Below are 13,035 nucleotides of genomic sequence, written 5' to 3'. Positions count from 1 at the left end.
CGTGTGACCAGTGGAAGCATGGTTTCATGTTATATGGAGCACTGTTGTACACGGTTCAAACAGGTTGACTAATGATGGGAAACTAGAACTGGAAGTGGTTTTCATATGATGATAATGATGCAACTGAACTGCAAGCAAAGCAAAGGATGTGCTCCTATCCCCCAAAGCAATTAGCATCAGCTTTCACCTCCTTTTCTGTTTTCTTGCTCCTGAAAGAGCTCAGAAAGTATCGCCTGTTTACAAATCAAACACTGATGCACAATGAATTCATAATTCTTCAAAGAAACTGGAGCTCCTGTATTTTTTTCAACATTTGTGATTTAAAAATGTGAATGTTTCTCCATTGTATGCCACAAACTGGGTTTCTTTAAAAACACAATTGATTCTTGAAGATGAAAAGACATCTTCAAAGAAATCTTTTTTTTATTACATAAAAAAATATTGTTTATCATGTTTCCCAGGCCAGAGTGCAGCCTTTACATTTACAACAGCAGAGCAAGTCCAAGTTAAAGTCAGACAACATAAGTATCTTTCACAATCAGACCTACAGACCTCTGTGTTCATAAACCAGACTAAATACATGACCTACTCTCCATGACTGTACACATCAAAACTAACCAACCATTCCTTATTTGTTTTTAAATCATCTGTGGGGATGATGTAATTATTACTATTGCAGTTTTATTTTATTTGAACATATCTGCCATGCTGTATTTCTTCTAGAATTCTAGAAATGAACTTAAATTGTCACTTTTTAACTTTTTTTTTATTGTAGAGGTTAATTTATATTATTTATATTTAATTTTTCATTTAGTGTTTGAAAAAGAGGGCGGGCAATTTTTTTTAAATATTTCATATACTTTCTCAGCACACTTTTTTTCCACTTGTGTAAATATGGTATGCACCAGAAAGTCTTAAATACATCTCAGTAACCCTTTATACACAGATGCAGTACTGCTCTTCTTTTGTGCTTGCTCCTGTTTGTTCTTGCCTGTCTCTGTCTTTTTCTTCCTCTCTGTGGGTACAGTCCACCAGATTAATCAACCTGCACACCTGAGCCTTATCCTTCCCAGCTCCTCCACTGGCTGTGATATAGTTTGGTCACTCATGTCGTGACCATGCTTCGACCACCTTTCAGTCTTGTGGTTTTTCTGTGCTTTGGGTTTGAGGTAACTCGTCTCTCCCTGTGCTTCAGGTTTTCCTGCTCAGCTGTGGTTAAATATTGATCTCAGATGCCCACACCAAGTTTTTGAACTGAATCTGTTTTTCCTGCTCCGCTGCCATCTCCAGATCGGCAAGTCTCCTCAGTTCATTCTTTAAGTGCAATAAATCTGGCTCAAAATAAACTGAAATTCAGTTTCCATGTCCTGCTGTTAGCTCTGGGTACACAGTTCAAAGAAATCACCAAAGTCTGACACACAGATGGAAAAAATGAGATGAGTTTCACGGCTGGAATCACCAATTTTAGGAACAAATAATTGCAAGTCTTAATTTTTATGCCGAGCAGAAAGTTTTCACTTTGTCTTGTGTCTTATCTTATTCAACTTACTAAAAATATATATGTATATATATTTTTTACAAATCTGCCATTCAAGGGATTGTTTGATATGACCATGGCTAAATTAACCTTTTCAGGCATCTGGGGGGAAAATTATGGTTGCTAACAGATAAATTGAGATGATTTTAGCAAATGTCATAAATGTCAGCATGTTGCCTTGTTTGTTCACCTAGTGTGAGCACATTTATTCCTTCTGACCTTACTTCCTTTGCCCTCCTGCTTGTTTCCAAAGCTTTCTCAGCACATTGATTTTTCCTCATTCTCAACCTTTTAAAAAGCAGCTTTGAAAACATTTTGATTTCAAAGATTCAGCACCTGGAAAACTACCAAAGACCAGCAAATAACTGGTGTTCAGTCAGACTGTGAGAGTTTTGCAAAAGAGGGGGCGAGGGTATGTCATCTGTGTACAAAGATGACTTTGAAATCTTTCCCTCTTGATTGTGTAAACTCTCCTGAAGTGCAAATCATGCACCATCTGGTTGTGTGGGAGGGGGCTAAAACAAAACACACAGAATTCAAACATGGTTAAAGCGTAGCTCTGCTTCTTACTGAAAACAGTTAAGATTTTGTAGGATTTTTCTTTGTTTTAGGAAGCTAAACGATTCTGCATCCTATTATCAACAAAACAACAGAAACAAACACTGTGTTCAATCCATGAAGCAGATTCTTCCAACATGATTCCTTAAAGTTGATGCAGAGTTCTCATGGCTGAAGAAAAATGTCATTTTATGCCACAACTTAAACTGCTTTGCTGTCGGCAGCATCTTTCTTCCCACGGCCTCGAAAACCGCCTGGTCAGTGAGGTCCTAGGTCACTCTAACCACAGCCAAATCTATTCTGTGGCAGGCAAACGTCTCCTCGGGTCCCTCTCCAGCTCAGTATATGTGAACAGCCAGCAGAGGTCAGCAGCGGTCTCCGTTTCTGTGATGGCACAAAGGCAGCAGACCAAATATTTTCCTTCACCAACGTGAACAATTTTGTCTAAACATCCATTTTGTCAAAGAAGAATTGGATAAAAGAGAATTTGGTATCATTTAAAACATTTGTATTTGTAGTATGAAAAAAAAAAACCCCAAACAAACATCCGTCCTTGTTGGGATTTTGATAGAAAAGTCATGCTTCTCCTGTGAAAATGAAAAGGTCCACAGGTTTGCATGTAAAAATATATATAAAAAAAGGAATTATTCTGAATATAAAACCTGGAAGATTGCATTTGTTTTCAGATATATTTGATTTTTTTTTCTCAATTAAGCCTTAAAAATGATTAGAAAAATGAGTAGTGTGACATAACTTGATTTGTAGACTCCTCTTGTTTAAAATTAATTCAAGACACAGCTCTCACAGGCAGGAGAGGCTGTTAATGTGGATTTCATTAATCTGCCAGGGTTTAATATTCATGTGATTTTTTTTTTTGTTTTATTGTAGCTGATTATTGCTATAAACGAACACACACACACACACACACACACACACACACACACACACACACACACACACACACACACACACACACACACACACGCTTGCAAGATTATGTAAAATAATATTATATTTATCCTTCATGTCCCAATAAGACAGTCATATCGACTGGTTGGTGAAATAACTCCCAGCACTAGAAAAAAGTCAGACTACAGCTGACGTCTTCTTTAAGAAAAACTCTACATATCTAACAAAAATAAATTCAAATTCTGAGTAAAACAATACAGGAGAAATAAGAAGTCATTAATCAACATCAGTGAGTGAATGATCCATCCAGGGAAAGCTGAAGTCTCCATCATGAGATCTTCCTCTGCAGTTGTTGAGGAAGATCTCGTAGCACACGCACCACAGATTCTTAAAAGAAAATTATGTTTTCCCAGAAGGTGCGACGTCCTGACAGGTTTGTAAACTTTCTCCATTTTGACATAGGCTTGGTTTTAGTCTCTTGGCCAGCATCATTACAACATTTGTGCCTATTCTTTGATCCAGATCTGTTTCCTAAAAAATCGTAATCTCAGTCTCTTGGTTCTGGTAAGCCTCATCCTGCATCTCAGTGTCTAGCTGGTCCATCCTCTGGTAGGCCTGGTATCCCTTTTTACCTGCAGACAGATTGAAAGAAAAAGTAATAAAAGAAATAAAAATACAATATAGGTATATAAAAAAAATAACCCTGTGATGAAAAGGGATAACACTTGTACCAAAGGAGAGGACAGTTTCTCTGGCAGCACTACGCAGATCTTCATCTGTTGATCTCCATAAATCTGCTATGTGGTCCACACTCTCTGTCGCCTGACAGAAGAACACAAAACAAAAACAAACAAACAAACAAACACTTATGCTAGCTGATAAAAACCAGAGAGTTCTGAAAACAGGACTTCCGAGTGTTGCTGTGACTGTGTAGAGTTGTGTTCTGCTTACCCGGAGGCATTTGAGAGCCAAACAGGAGCTCTGCTGGATTTTAATATAATTGCTTTTCAGGCTTTCTGTGTAGTAAAGCACCGCCTGAAGAAGAAAGTACACACACACACACACACACACACACACACACACACACACGAGGTGTCACTTATGCTGCTGGATTGGCCTCATACACTGTATATAAAAGATGGCTGTGGCCACTGTAACATAACCCACTGGTTTAGTTTAGTGATGTTGCTGCCACCATGTTTTTGTTGTTGTTGTTGGGTTTTTTGGAGCCCGAAGTTACCACATCTGGAGAGGAGGGTGGAATGCTAACTTATCAGTTAATGCCAGCAAAATTATCAAGCTGCATTAATAAACTGAATGGTTGCAATACACGTAACTGTTAATTCTAACAGACTAAAAGCACTAACGATAACAGAAGCACATCTGTCTTTGTCGTACATCAAAGCAGACCATATTATATGTCAGATTACTCAATTGAAATAATTCAAAAGGCTCCAAACAGCACGTTAGATCTTCGGGAATCCAGTTGAGTGACTGGAATTAAAAGGTGGAGATGGCTACAGCTCCCACTACAAGCAACAATATCCTAACTTTAAGCCTTATCACTATGCAAATTAGACTTTTTATTAAAAAAAACCAAAAACTTTTATATGTTGCTATAAAAGGAAGAATCACTGACAAAGGCTAAAATGTTCTTTTATACCAGGCTGTAAGCATGCTTTTTTTAATGCTGTAAAGTTAGACATTTTGACATGGAAGTCAATGGGGATTGACTCATTTTTGGAACAAGCCTTAAGTTGTCATAAGAGTAACTGCAGTATAGCTTAATTTTTCAGCTCCAAGCACCACAAACTGTCGATATGACAATATTAACTACAGCAAATTAAGGTTCATGCAATGCTAGTAAAAGGGACAGTTAGGCCTGTGATAAACTAAAGCACCTTACAAGCTGTCGAGTCCAAGTCTACCCCACCTCTCACTCTCACACGTGGGATAAAGGCGCTGGTCATTTGTTTTATTGATATTCACACTGGTAGCCATAAACCAATGTTTTGGACCCCAAATCCTTCCCTAATATTAAGATGTGGATTTACATTGTAGCTGTCATATCAAAGTCCAATCAATAAAGTTCAAATCCTTCAGAAAGAATTATCCACTAAGTGTGCTATAAAAAAATTTCCTTAGAACTTATTAACCCGAGTTCCTCCAGTGGAAATGCACAGAGAGCTCCTTCACTGGCTTGCTGTAAAATACCTCATTAGTTTTAAAATTCTGCTTCTTACTTTCAAGTCTCTCCATAACCTCGCACCTCTACATCTCTCTGATTTTCTGCATGTTGCTCTTCCTTCCTGTATTGAGTTTTGATATTGTTATTATATCCATACTGTGATTTTAATATTTCATTGCTTGTAAGGTGTCTTTGAGTGTCTTGAAAGGGGCCTATAAATAAAATTTATTAATCTCTGCAAAAGATGACTTGTTTTCATGTACCTTGTTCCTGAAGGCCTTGCAACCAGCAGCTCTGGAGATGCAGTTGGTGGCAGCTTTGCAGACTTTGTGGTTGGAGTCGATCTGCAGGGAGGCGAGAGTCTGCAGGGTGCATCCCAGTGGAAGTAGCTCTGTGATCTTCCGGCCCCTCAGCTTATTTAAAGCCCGCCGCCGTTTGGGGCTACTCAGGGCTGAGAGGATGTACTCTGAAATGCACCAATGAATAATAATGAACAACAAAATAATTAACAACATACCACTGAGTGAGCTGAGTGAGGGGGCTCACATCCATTTAGCAGCTTTCATTCAAATCTCATGATCTTTATGAAACGTACTTATTACTGTTGGCTGAAAAGTTTTAAAGTTCACCCTTTATGGAAACCGGTCAGGAAAAGGAGAGGAAAACGAGGACCGTTCATTTAATAATTATAATAATAATATTTTTGGTTTAACTGTTTCCTTCTCTTGGTGCTGTATTAACATTCTTACACATATTTGTGTGCACTGTCATGGTCCTGACTCTTTGTTCCAGTATTTTTGTTCCATTTCTGTTTTTTGTTTTTTGTATTTTTGTTCCATTTCTGTTTTTTGTATTTTTGTTCTAGTTCTTGAGTAAGTTTGTCTATAGTTCTTGGTTTCTTAATTGACCAAATTAGTTTCCTTTTGTGCCCAGTCTGTCTCAGCCTCATCTCTGCATTTTGTCACCCTTTTTGTCTCCTCAGTCATGTCCCCGTCTTTGTCTGGTCTCCCTGTGTCCCGTCTCCGCGGATGTCTAGTAAACATGTCTTCAGTCCCGGTCCCTGTGTTTATCCCTTCCTGTTCCCATTATGATCTCTCTGTGTTTCATCCTTTTGTCTCCCCACTCAGTCATGTCTCTGGTCCCTGTGTCAAGTTTGCATTTCTTAGGCTGGGTCTCTGTGTGCATTACTTCCCATTTTATTTTGATAGTCCCCCATCTCGGGTGTGTGATGTTCAATTTTGGCTCCCCCGTCTCGTCAGATTCTGTTAAGCCCACTCTGCCCTCCCACTCTCTCCTCCTGTGGACATATCATCTGCCTCTCCCTTGTAGTGTGTGTAGCTTCCATTGGTCCATTTTGGCTCCCTATTCCTACCCAGCTCAGTCATTGTTTTTGTTTTTTGTTTTCTTCACCCTTTACCAGCGTTAATAAAACCGTGATTTTGAGTCATGCATCCTGGGTCCACTCTCTGCTGGCCACTGCTGGCCGGTTCACAACATGCATAATATTATCATGAAACAGAATATGCTTGTATTTTATTTTTATTTATTTATTTATTTATTTTTATTACATACTAGAACATTGTGTAATGTTTTTGCAGCATAAAAAGTAAATGATGTTTTATCTAATCTCTCTGGCACACTTTTTGTCTTTCTTTGTCTTGTAAACTCCACCCACTGAGATTTATTTCAGGAGTTATTTGTCCCCAAATGAACCAAGCATACAAATGCTGTTGTTGTTTTAGCATTTTTTTTCTCTTCAGTGCAGTGGTATGCAAACCAAATGCAGTTTAGCATTTAAATAAACAGAAGACATCTGTATACTGTAGCGAAATCTAGCAGATTGAACAAGAGGAGGTGGAGGAATGGAAAGAGCAAAGGGGAGGCGGAAAAGTTGCTGTGTGCTCATGTTTATAGTTTGACACCAGGAACTGTGTGTTTGTTCTTGAAATTTATTGAGCCTCTACAGAGGCTTGTGTCCCCCTGAAGTAAACACAAGTACTACTTCAAACTATTGACATCCTGCATTTCCAGGCTCCTTACTCCATCTGTGACAAATGCACGCCTAACGCAGACTCAATATTTCCTCATATTTTCCTCAAACAGTCCTTTGAAGGTCTGCTTACTATTCTTCACTACTGAAGAAATATTCTCACAAGATGTAAACCTCAAAATATTTCTCATAAACAGGCGTGCAAGAGAACACACCCTGTTTGTTTGGGGTGACCATTTGGCTGTAGAGTTAACAGATGGTCCAGATGCCTTTAGTGAGCTGGAATCTCTGGAAGCTTAGAAGTATAACACCATCCCATTCCTGATACCTCCAAACACAGTCTTTGGAAATGCCTCTCATGTATAACTTCTGTATAAATACTGTAAAGTTTCAAATATAAAACTATTAAAATGGGTTCATATGGAAATGAATATTCCATGTTTAATGTCCTACGGTGTTTGGTTATAAATTATAGTTATAAATACAATGTGGCTACTACTACTATTACTTACTGTGATATATGTTTATTTCACGAAAGTTTTTTAAACGAATAATAAGTTAAGGTAGATAATAGTGATATATTTATCTGTTGACAGCTTTGTAAATTGAAGCTTTACCTTCTTTTGAGAGGCGGGAGATGTGCTCTCCAAGCTCCTGGAAATTCCAGCGCTTCAGGTAGACTGACAGCTGGAAGAGGGTGACTCTCTCCGGGCTGCAGACTGACCGAGAGCTGGGCACCACCCGGCAGGCCGCCTGAACCTGCTGCAGGAGCTGAGAAAACACTGCAGAGGAGGTAAAACACAAAAAATTAATACATCAAGGTGGTTTTGAGTCAACATTACATTAGAGTAAACTGTTCTTTAGAATCCTGCTTTAAGTTGGCTTTATAGTTTTGGATATTATTGGATAAACACGTTGAAGATTGTCCGAGCTACAGTGAGACTTCATGATATAAGCTGAGAAATATGATTTTAAGTATAAGCAGGCGTCTATACTGCAGAAATGTACACAAAGTACACGAGCAGCGCAATTTCAAATTGAACAAATGTATCCAAATTGTGCTTTTCACAAGTTGTTATTTTCCTGAACATTTTTCTCACTTTCTCAAAGAGTTATGAAGTTTACTGAGATATTTCCACATGGCTTACATTTCCATTTTTTACTTTTCTGCTGTTTCACACTTTTTTTATGATCTCATGCCAAAATTATTTTCCATTTTCTCTAACCGTAACTGTTACAGTAGTTTTGTTTAGTTTTTTAAACTTTCTGGATCAGCTGCTGATCGGTTTCAGTAGATATCCACCCATCTTTTTTTTGACAAACTTTTCTTTTATTTGTGGCAATTTCCTTCATATTTTCTCAGGTCTGCAAACCTTGCCACTTTCTAGTGATTCATAATATGCAGCAGTAAAACATTAGCTGCACTTAATCTATGATGACGGCATTCCTTGCTTTTTTATAGCCACTGGATAAAAGCCTGACTTTTATTACAGTGTGGGGCACTGTGAGATAAAAATGCCATGCATTCTTTCATAAAGTGGGACACCTGATCATCCCACTCAGGAGAGTCTGTAAATACAGTCCCGATTGAAAATTTAAGACCACTTGAAAAATTGCAAAATAAAAAAAATAAATAAATAAATCAGATTTTGTATGGTTGGATCTTAACAAGGTTATAAGTAGAGCTTCAAAATGCAACAAGAAGAATGGGAGTGAGAAAAAACATCTTTTTGAGCAGGCAATTTATCAAAAACAAAGCTTAAACTGAAACAGGCTGTTTTACAGCTGGTCCAAAGTTTAGGACCACACCTCCAAAACCCCCGTAAACCCACTTATGAACTCAGTAATGAGTAGCTCCACCTCTTTTGTTGATAACTTCAAAAATTAATTGCGGCATGCTTGATGCAAGTGTTTCCATGAGGTGAGTGGGAAGATTTCTCCAAGTGGTGAAGACAGCCGAAAAAAGGGCATCTACTGTCTGGAACTGTTGTCCATTTTTGGAAACTACCCATCCCCAAAGCTTCTCAATTGGATTTAGATTGGGGAACACACTGAATGGTTCAAAAGAGTGATGTTATTCTGCTATAAGAAGTCCCTTGTCCTGCAGGCATTGTGTACTCCACCATTGTCCTGTTGGAAAACCCAGTCGTTACCACACAGGCTCTCCGCAACATCCGGACATAGCCAGCGGACGTTTGACGCCCCTGCACCTCCTGAAGCTCCATTGTTCCTCTGAAGGAAAAAGCACCCCAGACCATTATGGCGCCCCCTCCACTGTGGCGTGTAGAAAACATCTCAGGTGGGATCTGTTTGTCATGCCAGTATCGTTGGAAACTATCAGGATGACCAAGTTTGAATTTTTTTTCTCATCACAGAATAAAACTTTCTTCCACCTTTTAATGTCCCGTGTTTGGTGCTCTCTTGCAAAGTCCAAACGGTCAGTTCTGTGGCGTTCAAGGAGACGAGACCTTTGAGGACGTTTTTTGTTTTTAAAGCCCTTCAATCTCAGATGCCGTCTGATGGTTATGGGGCTGCAGTCGGCACCAGTAACGGCATTAATTTGAGTCAAGGATCGTCCAGTGTCTTGACAGACAACCAATTGGCTCCTCCGGCTCAGTGTTGGTGAAATTTTTCTTGGGTCATCCAATTGACTTTTTTGTGGCATAACCCTCATCTTACTGTGTCCCACCTCAGCAGTGATAGAGCACTGTGAGAGTCCCTGCTTATTCAGTTCAACAATCTGACCACGTTCAAAAAGGGAACGTTTTTTGCCTTTGCTATCAGAATGTCATGACAGTGTGACTGCCTGACAGAAAATGACGAAGCCACGGTTTGTTTTTGATTTTTACAGATTTGGCCTTTTAAAGGCGTGTGGTCCTAAACTTTTGATCAGCTGTAAAACAGCCTGTTTCAGTTTTGGCGTTGTTTCCAATAAATTGCATGCTCAAAAAAATGTTTTGTCTCACTTGTTGCATGTTGAAGCTCTACTTGAACCTTGTTAAGATCCAACCGTGCAAAATATGATTTTTTGCCATTTTTCAAGAGGTCTTAAACTTTTGATCGGGACTGGATGTCCCGTTGTCTTTTAATTAACACTCATGGTCATAGGGGCCACTGTTGAGCAAAAAAAGGGGGTGAGACTTGTTCAAGCATTTGTAGTTAAGGCGATGAGGTGCTTTTGTACCTTTCTCTGATTGGCCGGGCTGCTTGGCCTTCACCTTGTGTGTGTAACGCTTCTTCAGTGTCTTTGTGAAGCTGTCGATGTGGCAACAGAAAGGAGAGCTGTTGTCGTGCACACACTCCTCCCAGAACAACAGCAGACCCCTCGTTCTCTGGGCCTTAGGAAGGACTGAGGATAAACAAAAGGAGAATCACTGTAAGAACCTGGACAAGGTTTTTATTGAAAATGTGAAATTGATAATTATAATAAAAAAAATCTCAATTTATTACTCATTTGCTTTGAAAATAATGTGAATAAAAGAATGTGCCTTGTTTCATGCATTAACGGCAGATGTGGTTCTTAGATTACAGATTTTCCACTAACTGTCTCGTGTAGAGATGTTGTCATTCTTCTCCAGCAGCAGACAGCTGATTCTGTCCAGGACCTCAGCCTGGAGAGACATTTCCTCCAGCAGCTCCCTTCTAGACGGGGTGAAGTCGGTCGTTCTTATCATCTGAGGAAGCAGAGTTCACATTTGTTTGATTTAGAAAAGTAAGTTGGAGGTTTGACATAAATGAGAGTCAGGGATTTTGTAATCCAGTACACTGGAAGAAACAGATTACGGTGTAAGTGGTTGCCATCAGACTAAACAAGCAAATGCTGTCATGGTCACGAGGATTCAGTATTTGTTTTAGTTATTATAGACGTTTTGATTTAGTTTGTTCCCTTTTTATGTTCTGTTCTGTGCCAGTCTTGTATCAGTGTTTGAGTCTGTGTTTGTCTTTCTATGTTCGCCTGTCTTGTTCAGCCCCCCCGTGTTAACCCTACTCCTCTGCGCCGATGTTTTCTTGTATCAAGTGTTACTTTCCCAGTTTTATTTTGCTACTGTCTTCAGCTGTGTTGAAGTCCCACACGTCTTTCCTCCTCTCTCATCACCTCTTGCAAATATATCACCTCAATCTTCCTTTGTTTTTTGTTGCGTCATCCCCATAGCTGTGTCCTCTAGCTCTGTTTAGCCTGTGCTTGTTTACATAAGGATTGTGGACTTTGAACTGTCTTTGGATTATTGGTTTTGACTTTTATTAATCTCTGAACTTCAAAATTAAATAATCGCTTTGAATTCAACTTCAGCCTTCACATGTCTGCATTTGGGTCTGCTAAATTATCCACTATCCACACTGCACCACATGACAAATAGTCGCTTATGAGTGAACCCCCCCATATAATAACTTGATTACTAATTCCACTTTCTATTTGCCAGTTTTCTGTGGGTCATGTTTTAGGTACTAATAAACTATGAGTATGAGACATGGTTTACTGTAACAATGTTACTGTTGATTTATGTATTTATCTAAAAACTTACTACAAAAACATGAACAGCATTGTTCGGAAGAAATTGTTAAAGAGAGCAATGTGAAATGCTTAGGGGAAGACGTTGGACCCCTTGTGTGTATCTCAGTATGAAATTTCAAGTAAAGTGAGCACGTATCTGAAAATAAAATGAAGATTCTGTACCTGCAGCAGGATGCAACAGATATCCAGGTGAGTCTCCAGAGCTTGATCAAGACCCCAGTTTCCAGAGGTCAGAGGAGTGATGACTAGCTCTTCCTCAGAAGCCGACTGGCTGCCTTGAGAGAGAATTCCATGACTCCTCAGCGTGCTCTGCTGGAAAGAACTGATGCTAATGGGAAAAGAAAGTATGCATAGATCAGGCTTTTTGCAGGTCGCTGCGGACTAAAGTTTCTGTCTCTGAACTCACCCACTGTCCTTCAGTCTCAGGCTTCCCAAACAAGAGGCGTCATCATCTCCGTTCAGGTCGTTTGACAGAAAGTCAAAGCTACCCAGCACCTCCTCAACAGCCAGAGTCTCCTCTGATGATGAGCTTCTCAGCAGTGATAGGTCGTTCTGGTAAGACATGAGGAAAGAGAAGGTTCACTCACAGCATGTGTGTTTACAGGTGTTTCTACAGTTTTTGTATAAATACAAACCTTCAGTATGGTGGCTAGATGCAGTATCTGGTGCTCCAATGCTCTCAGCTCCTTGTCAGCACAGCTCTGATCCTGTAATATTTTCTCCAGCTCTGCAATAATGGCTCCCAGTCTGAGCGCCTGGGCATGACGTTGGACCCCGCTCACAGCCAGCCTCGGAGCAGCTGCTGCAGGGGAGGTTTGTGGTGCAGCTGGGGTTTGAGAAGGTGGTGTTGGCAAGGCTGTGACAGAGTATTCCTCACAATCTGTGGAGTCCTGGGACAAAGTAGGAAAAACTGAGTTTAAAAATGAGAAGACCAGACGAAAGAGACACGAGGTGACAAAACCGAGAAGGACACGTTTTCAACAAGCTGTGACAGCGAGAGAAGAAAAGAAGAAGAAAAGAGAGAAGCTGGAAAATAACACAGACAAGCAGAAAAGAGATGACAAAAGCTGAAAAATGAAAAGGCCACATGAAATGAGATAAAACTGCAAAAAGCGACCACAAAAATGCTTCATGTCTTATTGAAGGTTGAATAAATACATTTTTTCACCTCAGTGAAAAACATGCAGTCAAGCACTTAGATGCACTCAGTTCTTTGTCTTCTTTTAAGAAAACTGGTCGAAATTTGTCTGACTCTGAAATATCTTTAACTCTAATTTGTTACAATTAGTTGCTAAAGCGAAACAGCAGTAAATCAATTGTCTTGTCTTTGCATTTAATGT

The 13,035-nt window shown here is 39.5% G+C and overlaps 1 protein-coding gene across 4 annotated transcripts in view; it reads right to left on the bottom strand.

The window, feature by feature from the left end:
• Positions 1-2,083: 2,083 nt before the first annotated feature.
• The window catches only part of ripor3 (RIPOR family member 3), a 57,071-nt gene continuing 46,119 nt past the window's right edge, over positions 2,084-13,035 (bottom strand). For all 4 annotated transcript variants that reach the window (XM_004547359.3, XM_004547363.3, XM_004547360.5 and 1 more), the window contains 10 exons: positions 12,331-12,585; positions 12,102-12,247; positions 11,858-12,023; positions 10,727-10,856; positions 10,367-10,531; positions 7,800-7,964; positions 5,456-5,658; positions 3,956-4,039; positions 3,736-3,826; positions 2,084-3,636 (listed from right to left, as the gene is read on the bottom strand). In XM_004547359.3, the coding sequence (XP_004547416.2) occupies positions 3,536-3,636; positions 3,736-3,826; positions 3,956-4,039; positions 5,456-5,658; positions 7,800-7,964; positions 10,367-10,531; positions 10,727-10,856; positions 11,858-12,023; positions 12,102-12,247; positions 12,331-12,585 (1,506 nt within the window). In that variant the 3' untranslated portion in view covers positions 2,084-3,535. The remainder of the gene's footprint in view (positions 3,637-3,735; positions 3,827-3,955; positions 4,040-5,455; positions 5,659-7,799; positions 7,965-10,366; positions 10,532-10,726; positions 10,857-11,857; positions 12,024-12,101; positions 12,248-12,330; positions 12,586-13,035) is intronic.

This window comes from Maylandia zebra, linkage group LG5 (assembly GCF_041146795.1).
Source record: "Maylandia zebra isolate NMK-2024a linkage group LG5, Mzebra_GT3a, whole genome shotgun sequence".
In the NCBI taxonomy this organism is placed as follows: Eukaryota; Metazoa; Chordata; class Actinopteri; order Cichliformes; family Cichlidae; genus Maylandia; species Maylandia zebra.
This window is presented reverse-complemented; position numbering and strand designations above follow the sequence as displayed.